At 43.1% G+C, this 12752-nt stretch overlaps 1 protein-coding gene across 6 annotated transcripts in view; it reads right to left on the bottom strand.

The window, feature by feature from the left end:
• The window catches only part of FAXC (failed axon connections homolog, metaxin like GST domain containing), a 102655-nt gene that overhangs the window by 56043 nt on the left and 33860 nt on the right, over nucleotides 1–12752 (bottom strand). For all 6 annotated transcript variants that reach the window (XM_089332840.1, XM_089332841.1, XM_008263304.5 and 3 more), the window contains one exon: nucleotides 9279–9502. In XM_089332840.1, coding sequence (XP_089188966.1) covers nucleotides 9279–9502 — 224 coding nt within the window. The remainder of the gene's footprint in view (nucleotides 1–9278; nucleotides 9503–12752) is intronic.

Here is a 12752-nt window from a genome sequence, read left to right as displayed (position 1 = left end):
AGAACAGCTTTCATGCAGAAATCAACAAACAAAATGTTGATGAGATGTGGGGGAAAAGGTACCCTAATCAGCTGCTGGTGGGAATATAAACTGGCATTGCCACTGTGGAAGACAGTATGGATATACCTCAGAAATCTGAATATAGACCTACAATAAGACCCAACCATTCTACTCCTGGGAATGTACCCAAAGGAAATGAAATCAGCATATGAAAGAGTGATCTGTAACCCCATGTTTATTGTAGCTCAATTCACAATGGCTAAGATATAATCAACCCAGATGTCTGTCAACTGAAGACTGGATAAAGAAATTATGGTATATGTATACCATGGAATACTACACAGAAGTAAAAATAAAAATGAAATCCTGTCTTTTGTAACAAAATGGATACAAACCATTATACTCAGTGAAATAAGCCAGTCCCAAAAATCTAAATACCATATGTTTTCCCCATTCTGTGGTAACCAATAGGGTACCTAAAAGGTAATCTATAGAATTGAAATTGACACTTGGAGATGCAAGGATTTTGAACAGCCCTTGTTTCAACTGCTGAGAAATGATTTTTTTAAATTTCATACTATTTGTTGAACTCTTTACTTAGTGTAAATACCACTTGTTCCCCTTGATAGGTGACAACTAACTGAGCACCAAAAAGGAAACCTGTTAAAGTGAAATGAACACTAGGAGAAACGGTGACTTGATCAGCCCTCACCCTGACTCTTGATGAGCAACTTGATATGTTATCCCTCTTAGTATTTTTTTTGTTTGTTCTACTTAATACTTTTGGTTGAATACTGTAATCAATACACAATTCTTCTTAAGTGATGAAACTTAACTGAAAAGTGATCACTGTTAAATGTAAGAGTGGGAATAAGAGAGGGAAGAGATGTGCAATTCGGGACATGCTCAAGCTGACTTACCTCAAACGGTAGAGTTAGAAACATACCAGGGGATTCCAATTCAATCCCATCAAGGTGGCATGTACCAATGCCATCTCACTAGTCCCAGTGATCAATTTCTGTTCAAAATTGATCATAATGATAGGACTAAGAACCAAAGGGATCACAGAAACAAGACTAGTGTCTGCAAATACTAGCTGATAGAATCAAAAAGGGAGAGAATGATCCAACATGGGAAGTGAGATACACAGCAGACCCATAGAATGGCAGATGTCCTAAACAACACTCTGGCCTCAGAATCAGCCCTTAAGGCATGTGGATCCGGCTGAAAAGCCCATGAGAGTATTTCAGGCATGGAAAGCCAAGACACTCTGGGGAGAAAAAAAAAAAAAAACCTAAATGAAAGATCTCCACGTGTGAGATCCCAGTGGAAAGAATGGGTCATCAAAGAAGGAGGTACCTTTCTCTGAAGGGAGGAGAGAACTTCCACTTTGACCATGGCCTTGTCTAAATATGATCAGAGTCGGTGAACTCAAAAGGCTTCCATAGCCTTGGCAGCTCATGACAAGAGCCTAGGGTGATTATTGATGCCATAAACAAGAGTGTCAATTTGTTAAGTCAACAACAGGAGTCACTGTGCACTTACTCCTCATGTAGGATCTCTGTCCTTAGTGTGCTGTACATTGAGATTTAATGCTATAACTAGTACTCAAACAGTATTTTTCACTTTATGTTTCTATGTGGGTGCAAACTGTTGAAATCTTTACTTAATGTATGCTAAACTGATCTTCTGTATATAAAGAGAATCGAAAATGAATCTTGATGTGAATGGAAGGGGAGAGGGAGTGGGAAAGGGGAGGGTTGCAGGTGGGAGGGACGTTATGGGGGGGAAGCCATTGTAATCCATAAGCTGTATTTAGGAAATTTATATTCATTAAATAAAAGTTTGAAAGCAAAAAAAAAAAATTTTTTTTCATACTATTTGTTGAACTCTTTACTTAGTGTAGGATTAATCTTACATATATAAAGTTAATTGAAAATAGTTATTTGTAAAAAAATAAAATGGGAGTGGAGGGGAGGAAGAAAAGTTGGAGAGTGGATGGGAGGGAGGGTAGGGTGGGAAGAATCCCTATGTTCCTAAATTTATGAAATACACAAAGTTTGCATACCTTAAATAAATAAAAGGTTTTTAACTAAAAAAATTTTTTCTGAAAGTTTAAAAAAATAGTGCTCCTTTTCATAGCCTGTGCAAATGAATCATTAGTTGCTTCATGTCTCCTTCCTAAGCATGTCTATTTTTAAAGAGGTGTGGTTTTTCAGAATGATTGTGCTTTGCTGTCAAAGGAGTCAAATAATTTTGGCTTTCAAGTACATTTGGCTGGTCACTTAGTTCAGGGTTAAATCATATATAGAAGATTACATAACATGGAGAAGATTTTGTGATTGCTAACAGAAAATCTCTGGTCCTCTCAGCCAGAAATGCCTTTGGGGTTCTTTATCTCTGGGTAGGGATGTCTTAGTATGAAGCAAAGGACTTACGCTTTTAGCAGATGGATTACAGTGGAGTCAGGGAAACCTGGGCGGTGGAGAGCGGTGCATATTGGGGAGAAGGTAAAAAGAATGAGTGCAATTACATCCTGAGGTCTAGGTAGAGATCTTGGAAGGGTAGGATATCACATTGAAGACCCCTTTACTCCTGTGGCATGCCAAGAATAGAAAAGGCTCGTCCCAAACAGTTTGTATCTAAAGGAGGGGTCTGGGCTCTTGAAGGAAATAGACCGTGGATGTGGTAGCAACAGCAGAGCACTCTAGGGAATGTTGCTCCCAAACCCTTGCTATGGTTTTATACCTCCTGTCTTGTGGTTCTCATACTTCTCCTAGTCACAACACAAGATTGCATTTGGCTGCTTTTGGAAAGCATTCTTCATAAAGTTGACCAGAGCTGAGAGTTATTAGCATTGAGGTAGCAGTTCCTGGTGTGTGGAGAGGAGATGGGGGAGCGGATGGGTTGCAGCTGGGCCTTCAATAGCTTCACTGGTCACCACTGATCTCTAAATCTTGAGGTTGAGGTAACAGGTTGTTGGGTTGGTGTTTCAGTAATAGTCTTTAAAAAGGTGTGTGTTGGGACCAGCATTGTTGCATAGTGTGTTAAGCTGCCACCTGCAAAGCCAGCATCCCATATGGGCACCAGTTCTGAGTTCCAGCTGCTCCACTTTGATTCAGCTCCCTGTTAATGTGCCTGGGAAAGTAGCAGAGGATGGCCCAAGTGCTTGAGATGAATCTCCAGGTTCCTGGCTTCCACTTGGCCCAGTGTGGGCCACTGTGGCGATTTGGGGACTGTACCAGAGGATGGAAGATCTCTGTGTCTCTCCCTCTCTGTAATTCTGTCAAATAAATAGATACATCTTTGAAAAGAGAAAAAAAAACTGTCTTTATCTGATCATAATGAGACAGCAGAGACTACTAAAATCTAATGTCTCTTTGTATTTAATTGGGCTTTTACAGACCCTGGGTGTTAACAGAGCAAAGATCTCATGAGAGAAGTAGGTGAGCAGCTGTTAAATAGTTAGTTTGGGAGAAAGTCACTTAGTGAGGAATCAAGTTTCAGGTTCGATCGTGCACACGTGACCATCAAAAACTGAATGAAGAAAACAATTAAGGAATTTCAGGGCACATCTAGCAGCAGTCAGGGACAGACTCCAGGGTCTGTGGGTCTGGGATTACTTTTTGAGAAAAAACTTTACTTTGTGAATACATTTAAGGGATGGGATCAGATAGAGGTTCCAAGTGGAACCCACAATTTCCAGTCAAAGAACAATGTGCTTTTCAGCCACTTTTCCACAGTGAGAGGTCTTAGAAGGAGTAGAACTCAGACGTAAGGATGATTCCTTTGACTTTGGTCAAACACACGTACACTGAACGGTGTGCTGGGCTCTTTGTGAGGGGCTTGAGAGTTGGAAATGAGCAAATTGGGCACAGCCCTGATCTATCAGGGCTGCTCCCTGAGGGAGATAATACTGTAAACATTTATTAAGTGCTAGTACTTGGGGGCAGGTGTTTGGTGCAGTAGTTAAGACACTGCTTGGAATGAATGCCTGTCTCCCATATCTGCAGCATGTGGTTTGAGCCCGGGCTCCTCTGCTTCCAATCCAGGCTCCTGGTATTGTACATCCTGGAAAGCAGCAGATGATGGTTCAGTTATTTGAGTCTCTGCCACCCGCATGGGAGACCTAGACTGAGTCCAGGGCCCCTGACTTCAGCCTGGCTATTGTGATCACTTGGGGAGCTAACCAGTGAATGGAAGATCTCTCACTGTTCCCATCTGTCTCTCTGCCTTTTTTTTTTTTTTTTTTTTTTTTTTGACAGGCAGAGTGGACAGTGAGAGAGAGAGACAGAGAGAAAGGTCTTCCTTTGCCGTTGGTTCACCCTCCAATGGCCGCCGCGGCCAGCGCTCTGCAGCTGGCGCACCGCGCTGATCCAATGGCAGGAGCCAGGAGCCAGGTGCTTTTCCTGGTCTCCCATGGGGTGCAGGGCCCAAGCACCTGGGCCATCCTCCACTGTACTCCCTGGCCATAGCAGAGAGCTGGCCTGGAAGAGGGGCAACCGGGACAGAATCCGGCGCCCCGACTGGGACTAGAACCCAGTGTGCCGGCGCCGCAAGGCGGAGGATTAGCCTGTTGAGCCACGGCGCCGGCCGTCTCTGCCTTTCAAATAAAATTAAATTAAAAAGCAAAAATATCCAGCACTTTTGAGGAATGCCACAGTGAGGAAGTGCAGGGTACAATAATGGCTTTCTATAAGCAAATAAATGTGGTCAGTGATAGAAGGAGGGGTGGGAATATTCCAGAATGTTTCTTTGAGTCAATTTAAGACAAGTTCTGAAAGGCAAGCCAGGATGGGGAACACACAGACACACACACACACACACACACACACACACATACAAGAAAGGCAGGTTACAGTGCATTTTTGTGAGTCCTCATTTCCATTTACAAATTTTATTTATCAGTTGGCTCTTTCAGGAGCATCCCCCAAAAAGAAATTCTCTCTCCTCAAGTACTCATGTACTTCAGCCTGGAGGCTGGGGAGAAAACCTCCTCCTGAAGTGTATGACTTCAGCTCCCAAAGTTCAGGAAATCTGCATCAGTGACCACAGTCACATCTAATTCCACTCTCAGTGTCTGAGAGCAGCCAGTACAACATACTTCAGTTTTACTTTGGAGATCACATTTTAACTTGCCAGTTAAAGTTCTGGCCACATTAGATAACGTTGTAAAGGAGTCATCTTGATCTAAGACAACTTCTGCACTTTAAGCCACAATTCGTAAGGAACACCAGAGTGAAAATCAGATCAGAAGACAACAGGGTTGGAGTTGACTTGTAGCTCCACTTTAATATATATATATAATTTGAAAATCAGGGTTACAGAGAGACAGGGAGAAACAGAGAGATCTTTCATCCATTGGTTCACTCCCCATATGGCAGCAATAGCCAAGGCCAGGCCAGGCCAAAGCCAGCAGCCTCATCCAAATCTCCTACATGGGTGCAGGGGCCCAAGCACTTGGGTCATCATCTGCTGCTTTCCCAGATACATTAACAGGGAGCTCCATCAGAAGTGGAGCAGCCAGGACACAAACCAGAGCCCACATGGGATGCTGGTGTTGCAGACAGCAGCTTACCCCACACATGACAACACCAGCCCCACGACCCCACTTCTTACTGTGGCAAATCACTTGACCTTTCTGGGCCTCGGTTTCCTTATCTGTCAAAAGGGTCGTGTAACTTCTGACTTTACATTGGAATCCACCTCCTACTTTTACTTTCATCACACATCTAACAGCCATCTGAGGATTTCTGTACTAACACAGGACAAAACTACAGAGTTTTTATTTTCATTCTGTCTTATTTTCCATCTAATTCAAGATCATACCTGTGACTTAAGAGTAATCACAGAGCAGAAATATTTAAAAGGCAGAAGACAGAGTGGGATTTTTCTGATAAATCCCCCATCAGTTTTCTTGACATCAAAGGTGAATTACATGGTATATAATTTTTTTTTAAGATTTATTTTATTTATTTGAAAGAGGGAGTTACAGAGAGAGGTAGAGAGAGAGAGAGGTCTTCCATCCGCTGGTTCATTCTCCAGATACGGCAATGGCCGGAGCTGCGCCGATCCAAAGGCCAGGAGCCTCTTCCAGGTCTCCCGCGTGGGTGCCAGGGCCCAAGGACTTGGGTCATCCTCTACTGCTACTCCAGGCTATAGCAGAGAGCTGGATCAGAAGAGGAGCAGCTGGGACTAGAACTGGCCCCCATATGGGATGCCAGCGCTTCAGACCGGGGATTTAACCCACTGTGCCACAGCGCCAGCCCCATGGTATAGAATATTTAATGATGGAATAAAATAGAGAAAATGGAACACATGATTTAAAATATACATACAAATATTGAAAACATACACCCCAAAATGGTAACTGTGGTTAGCAATAGGTTATAAAATGAGTGACTTATTTTTCTTCCTTGTGATTCTCTAAGCCCTCTGAAATTTCTACCATTTATTAATAAATGTAAAAATCAGAAAGAAGGTTTTTGCTCAAAAGACATTTTTCCAGAAAACAAAGTTGCTAATAAAGTTGTGCTACAAAGTCTGTGAAAGCGACAATGAAATAGATAATACTATTTAGCAATTCTTATTGCCAGTTGTTCTGATAAGTACCTTACAGGAAGTATCTCACTTAAACCTCACACTCTGAGTAATACAGAGTGTGTGTTATCCGTAATGTAGATAGAACAGACCCTGTTATCCTCAGGGGATTTGTTCGAATATGGCCAGGGGATGCTGAACCTTGTCTATACCGAACCCTATTTATCCTGTTTTTCAGTTCCTACAAGCTTATAATAAAGTTTAGTTTACAAATTAGGCACAGTAAGAGAGCCACAGCAATAACCAACTATGGATCGCAGCAACCTCAGCATACAGTGGTTTTGCTTTCTTTACTAAACTTAGAGTTTCAATTTTTTAACTTAGGGAAAGCACTTCACTGTTCATTCCTGGCACATCCGAACTGCCAGTTACTACATGGGGTCTTTAAAAAGTTCTTGGAAAATGGAATTAAAAAGATAACTTAATCTGGGTGTAAATTATTTGAAATCTATGCATAGTTTTCTCATTTTCCATGAACTTTTAGAAGATGCCCAATATGCCTGAGCTTTGAGGCCATCATTTAGTAAAATAAGGTTACTTGAACTCAAGCACTAAGATACTGGGCCCACTGATCTTGATCACTAAGAAGGTAACTAAGCGATTAATGATTGGGTAGGGTATACGGTATGGATACACTGGACAAACAACTGACTCACACCCCCAGCAGGACAAAGCTGGAGTGTGAGGTTCTATCACACCAATCATAATGACACACAATTTAAGACTTAAGAACTTTGGTAATCTTCCATTTAATATTTTCAAACCCCAACTGACGATGACTAACTGAAATCATAGAAAATGAGAATGCAGATAAGAGGAGACTGTTGTACTTGCAAGTATCCAGACTAACTATGAGCCATCTATTTCCCTCCCACCTCATGAAAATAGAGAAGAAAGCATTGTCTAAATCAGTAAAGCCTACAGAAACACTGTCAGTGATTGTTACCATCACCCTGCTCCCTGGGGCTCCCAAACAGGAATGCCCCAGAAAAGCAATGATCACCCTGCTCTGGTTTAAAAAAAAAAAAAAAACTGTTAGATTATTAACGATCAGCAGAACTTTCCTAGCATAATCTCTGCCAACACTCTGGGGAATCAACTCTGTGGCTGGTGGTGCTCCCAATTCATGAGCTGGTAAAGAGGAGGAAAAAGCCAGAAATAGACACAGCCACTGTTAAGGAGGAAATAACCCAGCCATCAGCCTGGTTTCTGAGCCCAACAGTCTAGGATTAAGCTTCCAAAGAAAGGAGGCAAACTTGAGGCTAATTCCACTCATATCTACCCCAAGCAGGTGCACCTGATGCCAGTGAAGCAGCACAACAGATAGGGCTGGACAGTGTCAATTCTTCAAGCTACACAGAGCTTTTGAAGGAATCCACTCAGCATCCAAACCCCCACATACCATAACCACATGGCAAAGCTTGCTGATAGCTGCATGTGGCATCAGATCTGCCTCTTGCAGTCAGGCTAAAGAAAAGACTCCAGAGCTAGCAAATGTCAGAGTGCAAACCAGGAAGGAGCCAGCCAAGGCGGTTATTCTGCAAGGGACAGGCGTTACCCAGTACAGGCTTTCATTCCTAAGGCAGCTGCTAGAATCAAAATAGCAAATTTCCAGTCTCCTGCCTTTTATTCATCTATTCATTCACTTGAAAGGTAGAGACAGATCTCTCATCCACTCACTCACTTCCCAAACACCTGCAAACAGCTGGGCTTCTGGCCCGGCCAAAGCTAGGAGTTGTTAATTGGGTTTGGGTCCAGTGGCAGGGAGCCAAACGTTTGGGCCATCCCTGCTGTCTCCCAGGATGGACCGAGGTAGAGGACAGGTACCTAAAGTGCTCCAGAATCAGGGAGAGAGTTTTTCTGGGAATGATTTTCACACAGGGAGGGCCTATGAAAACCCATCTTTACAGACACAGCAGCCCCTGAAGAACCTGGCCCTGTGACCCAGTCACACAGAGGATTTGACCCCTTGTACATTAGCTGCCCCAGCAGGAGAAGTCATTATTTCCCACCAAAAAGGTCCCAAATTCAAATCATCTGTTTATAAATGGGTATAGCTGCACAGGATGGAACAGAGCCAAGTCAGCCCAGGCCACCTCCAGACAGCCAGGAGAGCAGGCGTGCATCCATCCTCACCAGCCCAGAGTAAATAAGCAACCAGAGTTCAACTCTGCTAGTAACAAGAGCAATAAAAACACAAACAGTAAGTGGTGAGAAAACAATACCTGTTGCGTGCGCGGGCACACACACACACACACACACACACTCAGTTTAGAACGTGTCTCAAACAGCCTGATGCTCACAGCACGTGGCCAAACCCGCGGGCATCTGTATTCAGAAGCAGCCTTTGAACCCTGACCTGTTCACAAACAGAAGCGATTCCTTGCTCAAAATCACCCCGTTTCTCACAGTACATTCAGCAACACCAGTCACCTACAGCCGCGTAGAGATGCTGAACACGCTCTATTCTCTGTCGACATTAACACAGTTGTGGGCCAGTGATTAACAAAGATGCATGCTTTTGAAAATTAGGGGGTCTGGCTCAACGGTGGGGCTGCAATCTACACGTGAAAGCAAAGAAACCAACCACATAAACTGCACCAGTCGGCCGGCAGTGCTTTACTCAGCATGCAAGAAGTCAGGATATAAAATGGAGACGAGAAGGCGTGGTACGTTACCCAGCAGCCCCGCCAAGGCCCGCATGTCCTTCTCCATCAGCATGTAAATCTCCTCCTCCGAGAAGCGGCCGATGCCGTGGCCGTGCATCTCGCGCTTCACAATTCCTTTCGTGATGTGGCACACGACCCACCTCAGCAGGTTACTGAAGGGACCGCCACCGCTAAGGGAGAGCATCTTCCGGGTCTCATTGAGGTTGTCCACCCACTGGCAATAAGCTAACGTCCTGGAATTGTGCGGAAACAAGTTACTACCATGCACCGGACACATGCGCGCATCGTTGCCACACAGGCACTTTGCAGGGACTTGCTCAGAATGCAGCACCCCCTGGAGGAACACGAGCAGCTTTTACACGGAGCAATCTAAGTGGCAGATAGCACCACAGGCTCCAGTCGCTGCCTAGACTTACGGGCCTGTGAGAGAAATGGTGAAAAATCCTGACAACAACGCTGTATCTTCCAGTTCCATCAAACCACTCCTGTCCCCACCTCCAGACCCCTCCTTCCTCCTCCCGACACCACACCTTTGCTTTCCCTATGCAAGCCCACAGAAAACTAAGAGAAGCCCACTGGCAAGAGGCAGTAGCGACTGGAGCGCTGTCATCTTTCCCTTTCTGAGGCAAAATCGTGGTTTCACAGGTACAGGGGACTTCAAAAAGTTCATGGAAAAAGTAGAATGAAAGTCAAGTGTATTTGGAAATTCGTGTAGATTTTTATAAATTCTATTTTCCATGAAATCGTTCTGCTTTGCAATGGTTATCTTGGCCTTCTGGGAACCGTTTCCATCTTTAATGATTTCTTTTGGTTTCCAGTAGAAAGTTTCATTTTAAAAATTGCAGCTGGGGCTGATGATGCTTGGTATAGTAGGTTGAACCTCTGCTTGCAGTGCCAGCATCCCATATGGGTGCCGGTTTGTGTCCCAGCTGTTCCTCTTCTCATCCAGCACTTTGCTTATGGCCTGGGAAAGCAGTGGAAGATGACCAAAGTGCTTGGGACCCTACACCCATGTGGGAGACCTGCAAGACGCTACTGGCTCCTAACTTCAGATCAGCCCAGCTCCAGTCATTGCAGCCATTTGTGGAGTAAACCAGCGGATGAAAGACCCCTCTCTCTGTCTCTCCCTCTCTGTCTGAAACTCTACCTCTTAAATAAACAAATAAATGTTTAAAAAATAAATAAATAAAATAAAAATTGCAAAAAAAAAGAAATTGTTGTGCTTTGGATTAATTAAGCTATAAATTTCTATTGTGTGCACTCCATACGTATTTTATATTTCACAATATAAAGGGTTTTTTTTTAAGAAAGCATTTTGCCTTTTTGACATACAATTAGACAATTAGGGAGTAGGTACATCTGTCCATGTTTATCAATCATAGAAATTATAATATTATGCAAATTATTCGCTCTCCAGAAAATCAACTCAACCTCAATTTTCTCTCAAGGATCCTAAAGGGAACACAAATACCAGAGGAACCTGGCTGAAGCATTTTTCCCACCGGGGTGCTGCCTGGAGCAAACTCACGCACCCAGATGCTCCCGTACGACAGGTACAGACAGTTAAATGGCTGCACCCTGTTCACACATCCTGTTGGCCGCAACATGAGTCCTGAGGGACTTTGCTGATTTTGTTCTCTGAACCTATGCAATTGCCAGGATGTTTTTACGGCTAATAGTAGACAGCAACTAAAAGGGTGTCCTACCAAAGGCCAAGGCGAATGCAGCTGTGGGTGTACATACAGCTCTTCCTCAAATTATTAAAAACAAACGCATTGGCAGTCATGGCTACACTAGTACTGGCAGATGTGGCAGTAATGATCGTTTCCAAAAAATCAGAGGAGTGGAAAATACCTCTAGAAAGAACAAAATGGGTGATGGCACATTGTAGCTACCATCATGTGCTATTTCTCACATTAGTGAGGGGCAGAAGCAAGAGAAAAAGAGACCCTGGAATTTTAATCATTTTATATAGTCCTATTCTTTTAGGGTTTTAAGGTTTTCTACTCTAAAAAATGAAAATAAGAAAGCAACAGATTCTTTTAAAATTTTGAAGTGCTCCTGATTTTTACTGAAAAGTCCTGCCCCCAGTTCTCACAACCACTGTGTACTGCAGCCATAATTCTTCTTTATCACTGGCATAAAAGAATTCCCACAAATCCTCGTAGAAAGCTTTGCATGTTTCTGTTTTGTAAGTCTTTCAAAATAAACTATTGAGGAGTCATGAAATGAATTTCATGATGTCTAAAGTGTGCAATCACTGCATTCAGTGGCTCTTTTGGTATAAAATACCTCATATTTATTCCAGTAAATTTTACATAAATAAAAATTAAATGCTTTTCTATTGTTCTTCTCTCTACATCTGCAGTAATTAAGGTGGCAATTTTCACAACCTGTTAGAATAATGAGCACTTTGAATCTAATTGTACTAGATCTAAATTCACAGTAAAGGGTTAACAACCTTTGATTATTTTGGAAGTCGATGGTGTGAAGATAAAACTAAATTATCCTAAATTCAGCTTGACCAAGTAATAATAGTACAGGTGAAGCACCTAAAGTGTAAAAATGAGGACCGTGTGGCTCTACGCTGACAGGTTGATTTGAAGACAGAGAAGAGTTCTTTCCAGGCAAATTACATAGGCTTTGTCATAAGCACAAGGGCAACTGAAGCATGAGCAGAAGCTCCCCAGGCCGAGCAGAGGGAGTGGGTATCCCCAAGAAGAACAATGGCTGCTTGATGGCTGCCAAGAGCTCCAGCAAGAGTGGATGGGCACAGGATGCAAATGAGGATGATTCTAAGGGATGAGGCCCGAGAGATGAGCAAGGATCAGATCAGGACAGGTCTGATGCCAAAGCAGCTGAACTTTATTCCAAAATCAAAAGCTAATGACTCGGAGGTTTTATGTAGACAGGAAACATAACCAAACCTGTGGCAAGATGAAGGAAGGGCTGGAAGGCAGAGAAAGTGTTGGTAGAAAGGTTGCTTCCTAGACGACCACAGCAAGACAGCAACAAATGATGCACTGGCTAAGGTAATGGTAGAGAAGATGCTAAATAAATAAGCAAAGTACAGGAGAACTACCGAGATACATGAGAAAGAATCAACTGACTGCTGGATCTAAGAATTATATATAAGGATAAATCAGATATTTTCTCCTAGATTGATGGCTTGAGAAGATGATAATGCTACAAACTGATACTGGATTACACAAGGTGAAACAGATTTGACAATGAAAGAAAAGCTAATCTATTGACTTGAAGGTCCCTTGGAACCCCCAAGTGAAGACGTCTAGAAGATGGAGAATTCAAGAAACAGGTTTAGTCCCAAGATAGAGAACTAGTGGACAAGAGCCTTTTGGTGGCAGCTTTAAAGCTGTGAGAGGTCATGGGGTCCCCGAAGAGAGTTTCTAGGATGAGGAGAAACCCCATTCAGGGCAAGTTAGAAGATGAGAAGACCAGATTGGAAGGAGCGGTTTGGAGAGA

Source organism: Oryctolagus cuniculus, chromosome 5, assembly GCF_051225735.1.
Source record: "Oryctolagus cuniculus isolate XC-2025 breed Fujian yellow rabbit chromosome 5, ASM5122573v1, whole genome shotgun sequence".
Classification (NCBI taxonomy): domain Eukaryota; kingdom Metazoa; phylum Chordata; class Mammalia; order Lagomorpha; family Leporidae; genus Oryctolagus; species Oryctolagus cuniculus.
This window is presented reverse-complemented; position numbering and strand designations above follow the sequence as displayed.